At 41.7% G+C, this 8628-nt stretch overlaps 1 protein-coding gene across 1 annotated transcript; it reads left to right on the top strand.

Annotated features, from left to right (window-relative positions):
• The first annotated feature begins 3899 nt into the window (after window positions 1-3899).
• Window positions 3900-6512, top strand: LOC143633323 (uncharacterized). Its single transcript, XM_077101644.1, has 5 exons — window positions 3900-4109; window positions 4735-4846; window positions 4962-5091; window positions 5188-6165; window positions 6261-6512. The coding sequence occupies exons 1-5, from the start codon at window positions 3944-3946 to the stop codon at window positions 6510-6512; spliced, it is 1638 nt and encodes a 545-aa protein (XP_076957759.1). The 5' UTR covers window positions 3900-3943.
• The last annotated feature ends 2116 nt before the right edge of the window (window positions 6513-8628 follow it).

Here is an 8628-nt window from a genome sequence, read left to right as displayed (position 1 = left end):
TAAGGTTCCCGTAGACAAAGAATGCAGCATAAACCCCGATCTTGCCACTAGGGGCATCGTACACAGTATGGTGGGGCTCAGGAAACTCAGGCTCGAGAGACTCGAGCATGAACTTCCTGACGATATACTGGTACAGCTCGACAGGAAGATAACACTGGCATTCGCCAGCAGTCTTCTGATCATCAGCATCGTGAGAAGACATGGTGGAAGAAAGAAGAGATTTCAGAGCAATGCTTTACTGAAAAAGAGAAATTCGCCGGAAATTACTGGAGAAGAAGAGATGAAAGTGGAAAGTGTGAATTGCAAATAACCTTCTCCCCCTTTATATAGCAATCGCAATTAATGCGATGAATTTAATACGGAAGAGAGAGAAATCAAAGGTGCAATGAAACTATGACGCGTGGCAAAAGCAAACTGGCAACAGCTGTCAAAAAGGACGTGTGCCAGAGATTTCGCGGCTACGCGCCCGAAATCCCGTGCCCACGCGCCTGAAAAAGCAACTGGAATGACCACATAATGTCATGTCGCCATAACTTCTGGCACGTCCTGACACAGTCAGAAGAAACCGTCGCACGACGTTTGAGGTATTGGGTTGTTATCCATCCAACTCTTCAAATTTCAAAATTTAAAAATTTGAAGACTAAGGTTCAAAAAAGTAAGCGGGAAAATACCCCTTACCTTGGCAAACAAGTAACCATAAGCCGGGTGTGGGTACAGTGTAAAGGCAAAACCCTTCACATACCTAACACCCGCAGGGAATTGAAGCCAAAATATTTGGCAACCAAGTAACCATAAGACGGGTGCGGGTACAGTGTAAAGGCAAAACCCTTCACATACCTAGCACCCGCAGGGAATGGACGCCAGGAATACCTTGGAAGTAAAGTAACCGTAAGACGGACGCAGGTACAGTGTAAAGGCAAAACCCTTCACATACCTAGCACCCGCTGAGAATTGAAACCAGGAAGGATCTTCTGGGCAATGCTTGTGAAAACGGAAATAATATCCCCGCATTGCGGGAACATCGAGTACTACGTTGTTTGAGGCTCCAAGATGGAATTGGTGGTTTAAACATAATTGATCACTATGTTCAAAAACTACCAGAACCACAGGGAGAATCCGCACAACTAAGACTCAATGCTCCTGACTTGCGAGGAGGTTACAGACCTACCCGCATCATACCCAAAGACCAAGCAGGAAACTCGGGAATTTCTGCAAGTGACAAGGACTTCCGCGGGAAGAACCCCCATGGAAAACCTTACAAAAACCCCTTTTCAAAACCCTTTGCTTAAGTCCAAAAATTCACCTCACTTTATTAGACATTCGTGAGAAGAACATTGGACTGGGGGGACTTGAAGAGGTAGGTCCCAGCAGGGCTCAGTTGGTCCCGCATGACTCACCTTGAACAGGGATGTCTGCGCAAAGACCATCTACTCCCGCAGGACCCACCATGCTCAGAGAAGCCTACGCGCAGTATGCAAGCTGCATACGCAGGGAAAAGCCTCCCAATGGTAAAGTAACCCGCCTGTTCCCGCAGTTGCGGATACAAGCCATCAGGGAAGGCTACCCGCACAGCATAGCTACACGCATAAGGCTTAACACTTACAAATATTCAGTGTCACCTGAAAGAATGAGCAAAGGCGGGAGGGGGAAAACTCCCGCCAAAATGGGCCAGTCCGTATGGAGGATCTTTTGCGTGATACCTGACGAGGTAAAGACAAAAGATCTGACCAAGAATGCGACAGCTCACTGACAGCAGCGTGGCAGACAGCACGCCACAGCACTGTGACCAATAGCCGCCGCCTGCCCACCAACTCCTGCCAGACCACGTGCCTAGCCTGCAGTTGGTAGAAGACGAAGAGTGCACGGCACGCCTGCTCTGTGTCAGCCGCTACCTATCCACCACTCACAGGTAGGGCACGTGCATAGGTTACAGTTGGTAGCGTGTTGGGCCGGCTAAACCCCTTGGAAACCCACCTTCGGCTATAAAAGACAGCAAATGGTATTATCATTTCATCATCTACTATCTCGTATAACTTACTTGATAACTGCTCTAATAGTATTCATATACTTTTATATTCAAAGAGCAATATAGACTGATTCTCACGCCGGAGGGTGGTCACAAGGAGGAACCCCCCCTTCTCAGTGACGAGCTTACGGTGTCTGTTTTGCAGGTTCCCTGAAGTACAACTTACTCTGCTGGACCTAACCTTCGTGGGAAACATTACTTAGCCCCCAGATTACCTATAATCTGCCCGGGGTCACTTAGTGTTTCTTCAGTGACTAAACATATTTTTTTGTTTTCAATTTAATTTTATAATTTCTCCAATGATTGGCTTATATGATACACCTTATTTTACCCGAAATCAAACCCAACCACCACATCTAAAAAAATATATTTCAAAACAGCATTTAGAATGAATATATTATATTCACAAAATAGCAAACCTATGTATATTCATAATAAAAAAAAGTATTTGATACCAAGAGTAAAAACTATATATTTTTTCATTAAATATTAGAAACCTCGGTAAAGATAAATAAAGGGTCACAGTAGGGACACGTTAGACACCCCTTATACGTCCCGTATAACGTTATAAAAGGCGTACAAGGTCTCAGTATAACCTTATATGAAACATTTACGAGGGTGTTTAGTGTCCTAAAAAACCCAAAAACAAACTTATGATCATGGTGAAACCAAATGTCAAGAAGGTAACAAAAGTTGAACCTAAACATTTTCGTTGGCATAACGTAGCTTTGAAGTCAGAGGAGCTCCACTATAGGACCTTAAAGTTATGAGTATGCATAATTGGGCCCCTCATATTATGATCAATCACAAATTCACTTCTCAAGTATCATGAACCCGAATGTTACTCTTCGGCAATGAGGATTTATTAACGATAACTCAATGGACCCACTAAAGGAGGTAAAGACAAAAACTAAGAAAATAATAATAATAAAAGTAAAATTGAACCTTAAATCTTTACTAGAATTCTTAAATGTTTACCATTACGTCACCTTTTAAAGATTTTAATGTTATCTACCTTGGATCATTTATCACTTCTAAACATGATAGATAATTTATGCATTTATACATAATCATATTTTATTAATTTGTATATTACTACAATATAATTATATAGTATCAAAATATAATGTATGATACTATTACCTCTCTTCTAAATTGAATATTCAAGCAATTGTTTTACACTAAAAATATATCATTTATATATCACATGCTAATCACAATACTGTCCGTTGTGGATTACCGTCCCGAGGTTCCACCAACACCTACCACGTCCCTATCACGCTACCCCCTCTGCCCTTCATGTCTTACTCGTTAACGCCTACCCCTCTGTTTCTCCTAGGGTCGCCGCTTACTTCCCCTTGGGCGGTTTCCCGCAACACCCACCCAGCCATCCTAATAAAACAAAAGATTTGACAGCTTTATAAACCTCATATACTATACTTACAATATGTATAAACCTTAAGGGACACAAAACAACTCAATTGAAACGTTTACGAAACAAATTATTGATATCCTCATTACGAAACATCTAACCAAGAAAAGAAAATTAAAAACGCCACATCAATTAACATTCCTTTAATAATAGTCAAACCCACAAATCCAGATAAAGTTACACCTTTTATTGCAATAATTACAACACACACATAGCATACAACTCCATTCACAAATCCGCAAGTCACACTCTCTCTCCCCATTAGTGTCTGCTACAATGGAATGAAATTGACTCTCTCTCTCTCTCTCTCTCTCTCTCTCTCTCTCCTACTACAGTCGTTTGTCTTATTCGTCTCACCTTATTTCAAACCTCATATCTCTAATTAAACCATAATGTTTTGTTATATGTGAAACATTAGAAGAAGAGATCTAGGATGTGAGTTCGATTTTCACAAAATTATATAAATTATTACTGTGGTGGTGGTGATGAATCGGAGTTTCCGGGCACCGGAGAAGGAAATGCCGGTGCCGGTGAAGCAACGGAACTTAGAAGAGGAGCCAGGGTTATTTTTGGAAATGAGAAAACACGAATTGGAACGTCATGATCTTCTTTATGTGCAGAGTCCTGAGGCCAATTTTGATTCATCATTTGGTATTATATTTTAATTTTTACTTTATTTATTTCATAATTATGAAATATGTTATCGGTCTGAACCGGTAGCGTGCTGATAGATTCGGTAACTTATTAGGTATTCACTTAATAAGTTACAGTACCCACAACATATATAAATGAGCATTTTGTAACGAGTTCGGTACAAAATTTTATATACCGTATTGGTGCTCTACCTTACCATTATTACCCCTTAACCGGTACAATATCGATAGATTCCGTAAAGTATCGGGTACCCACTTTTCCAGAAATCTGGTATCGGTATTTTCGGTAAGGTAGAGTACCAATACCATGAATAAATGAGCATATTCTAACAAGTATTGGTATGGTTTTAATTTTAACTTCTCAAAAATTCAGTATTGGTATTTTCGGTACTGAACTGAAACCATTGCATATGAGACTTGTTGCACGTCGGTTGTAAAGGGCAACAAATGTGGGGTTTATAAACTCCAAATGAGTGTCTGACCCACCAGACTAGTCTTTTGGGTTGAGTTACGGCTTCTTGATTTCTTATCTTTACCAAAAATTACATAATTATGGATAAAATATGACATTTGAGTTATATCTCTATACCCTAAAACAATATTATTAACTTTTGATGTTGCAGGCTCAAGAACTGGAAACTCTACAATATTCAATATGCATTCTGCACCAACTGTCCGAAAAACCGGTGCGGACGAATTTCTCAACTCCGAAGACGATAAGAATGACTACGATTGGTAAATCTTGCATTAATATTTTATATTCTGTGATCCAACTTTTTCCAGTTGTTCTGTGGGGTTAAAATTTAAAGCTAGTGGTCACATGTACATATAATATGGTTTCTGTTTTCAGGCTTTTGACACCTCCTGGTACCCCTCTTTTTCCTTCACTGGAAATGGGATCACAGAAAACTTTCATGAACCAAAATGGTGCTCATAAATCTCTCACGAATCCGAAAAACCCGAGTGGAGCAAAATCTAGAGTAAGATTGATAATCAGTTCATTACTAAATTTACAGTTGTTGCATGTGTTTTTTTGAATGTGTTAGTAATACTTGTATTAATACTTTTTGGTATAGTTATCAAATACCCAACAAGAGTCTACTGGTAGGAATAATTTGGTAGCATCAAAACCGCGAGCTGCGTCTCCTGGACTCCGTAGACCATTATCCACAGGGGCTACAGGCTCGGGCTCAACCACAAGATCTTCTACAACAAGCCGGCCTGCTTTAGGTACACAATCTAGGGCTGTATCAAACTCGGTTACCAAAACCACGCCCACTTCAACTACAACTACAACTACAACGGGTAGACCAAGATCTTCTACACCCACACCCGCTTCACGCCCGGCCTTGTCTTCAACCAAACCAACGGTTCCGTCTAGATCTTCCACACCTACGCCTAGGTCCACCGCAAGATCTTCAACCCCAACGAGCCGGCCGTCTTTATCCACAACCAAACTCGTGCAACGAGCACCCACACCACCACGAAGGTCACCCACATTATCCACCGTCACAAAAACATCAACCCCGTCGGTTAAATCTCCAACTGTCACAAATTCAGCTGGTTCTCCCAACACAAGACCGAGACCATGGAAGCCACAAGAAATGCCGGGATATACTCTAGACGCACCGCCTAATTTAAGAACCTCACTAAACGACCGACCCATTTCATCCATCAGGGGTCGGGCCGGTGTACCGAGCAGCCGGTCTTCGTCTATTGAGCCCCTGCCTAGTGGAAGGGTGCGAAGGCAATCGTGCTCACCTTCTCGGGGTCGGCTTCCTAATCCTAACTGTATGACCCGCAAGAGTGGAAGCTCGGTACCGATCCCTGCATTGATCCGGTCATATGCTAAGGCTAATGATAACGTGAGTCCCGGGTTATACGGGACCAAAATGGTTGAGCGTGTTGTAAATATGCGAAAGTTGGCCCCACCGAAGCAAGATGACAAACACTCGCCAAATAGTAATTTATCTGGGAAATCATCGTCACCCGACAGCTCGGGTTTTGGAAGATCACTTTCAAAGAAATCATTAGATATGGCTATGAGGCATATGGTATGTTTTGTGCTTCATTTAATCCATTTTAATGTTATAAAATCTTACAATGTATCTGAAATTAACAAATTTATTATTTGTGTTGCCATAAACAGGATATAAGGCGGACACTACCGGGTAATTTAAAACCGTTGATGGCGAAAATTCCCGCATCGTCTATGTACAGTGTGAGATCCGGGCCCACACGAAGTCGAATGATTAGTGTATCGGATTCCCCTATTGCAACGAGCAGCAATGCGAGCTCTGAAATGAGTGTGAGCAACAACCCGGTTGATGAAAATAATATTGATGACGAGAGTAACAGCGAAAATTGTGTTCGCTCGCCTGCTAGCGTCCGTGGCAGGTGATCGTGTTCGTGTTTATAATCTTTTAAACATGGATTACTTATCTGTATGTGAATGACAAAGCTAAATTAATCTTTTTACCTTGTTATGGTCCAAGTTAATTGATGAATCGGTTGATGTAATGATATGGAAATCAGTGGTGGTGCACAAGAAATTGAAAAAACCGGTACGAAACCAGAAAAATGAAAAACCAAATTGATAAAACCGAACCGAAACAAAAACCGATGATTTGGTTAGATTTATGTTTTGGTTTTGGTTTTGCATGTAAGATGTAGGGGTATGGTACTAAACTCGGTTTTACGACCCTAAATTTATTACGTTTGGCTTATTTTATTATATGGACTAATACAATGTTATTGGGCTGAGGGGGTTTTGTGGAGGTAACCCTAACTGGGCTAGGCCTATTAGGGTACCATGATGGTGGCCATGAAACTCTCTATATAAGGAGGTCTCCACCTCCTTATCAAGGGGTCATGCTCAATAAGAGCCACCACCACTTTTTTGTGTCTGTAAACAAGAGATCCTCAGGATTTCTTAGCAGTCACCTCCACACCCCCGAAAAACCATTGCAGGTCTCAAGCAGCCGGAGGAGAAGATCAAGACGCGGTTCGTTCATCTCGAAAATCCGTGGAAACATCGTCATGGATCAGGTCAGATTCATTTCGTGCTTCGACATTGGCGCCATCCGTGGGACGCCGAACCGTAGCGAAAGCCGATGCAGAGACTGCGTGTTTACATTCCAGTAGTATAAGCGAGAGGCTCCGTCCCACGCCATAAGATTCCGCTTCCTCTGAATAATATTATTATTATTATTTGAAGAATTGGAGGTGGAGAAAACGGGGTTGTTTTGAAGAGGAAGCCATTCCACTTCACCTGTTGACGGAGTAGACGGTGATTGTGACGGTGACGGTGACGGTGATGGTGTTGGTGTTGGTGTTAGGGTTAGGACTTGGGTGGTGTTGGTGGTGGTAGGTTCTGGTATGTCGAAATTGAATCTCATTGTTTGTAAAACGACGTCGTATTATAGGTTACTCCAGTGGAAGACCAGCTCGCCGGACGGTGAGTGAGTTTGGTTGCTTAAAATGTGAGCAGTGAGGGACGAACGAGAACGACGCCGTAAGGTTTTGAATTGTGGGATAAGCCTTGAACGTTTTAAGTTCCTTCATTGTTTTTTTTTAACGAACACCTAAGTAACATCGGGTATTTTGCATGCGGCCTCTACTGGTTAAAAGTAGCCCGAGCCAGCCACGAGTCCGTACAGACGGAGCCCCTAGCGGTCCACCTTAAACGTTTTAAGTTCCCATTGCTAAAAGTTCCTTCATGTTAACCCCCTTAATTCTTTTCTTTTATTTTTTTAACGGCTAATTTGGATGTCACTTGACAACCCGATCATCTCCGTTTCTCAAGCACCGGAGACCACCTAACGGAAGTTTTTGTATAACCAGGTGGTTTAGATAGTTGTAAAGTGATCGTAAATGGTTGTTTGAAAAGTTAACACAAATAGGTAGTTTGTTACTTGAATAAGCGGCTTCAATTGATTTTCATAACACAAACATGAGGTGGCACGTTAGGTCACTTGAGATTCTTAGCCTGCTCGTTGAATAACCAAGGTCGTCCTTAGTATCCTCACGTGTCAAGCAAACTCTAGGAAAATGACAAAGTATGTGAACTTGCTTGCAAGCTGCAAAAAGTAAGTCTGCTTATTGTCCAACATAATAACATCATCATAATAACATTACCCCCGGTTTTTCTGGGAAAAAAAACGAAAACCAAGAAAGTTTGGGTCAAGTCAAACAATTTTCTTCCCAGTCTACATACTATGGCTAGAACACAGTACAAGGAATTACCGGCATCTCGTAGAAACATAACATAAAAAAGGCTTTTATAAACATATCAGTGTGCCCTTCACGCGAGGGGCAATTTTGTTCATTCTTTTTTCCCTTTTTCCCCATATAAAACCCAGCCCCTCACGTGAGGGGGGGCTTGCGAATTAAGACTGAGGTTTATTTGGGGAGAAAAACGACAAAACTGGTCATCAAGTAAGGGCCATCTTGATCGGTTAACGATTAGACTTAACGAGGTTAATAAATTCGGGTTTAATTGCAAGTGAAATGAAACT

This window comes from Bidens hawaiensis, unplaced genomic scaffold (assembly GCF_021521415.1).
Source record: "Bidens hawaiensis isolate Kalapana, Puna unplaced genomic scaffold, B.hawaiensis_p1.1 tig00006676_1, whole genome shotgun sequence".
Lineage (NCBI taxonomy): Eukaryota > Viridiplantae > Streptophyta > Magnoliopsida > Asterales > Asteraceae > Bidens > Bidens hawaiensis.
Note: the sequence above shows the minus strand (reverse complement) of the source record. Positions and strands in the feature narration are given on the sequence as shown.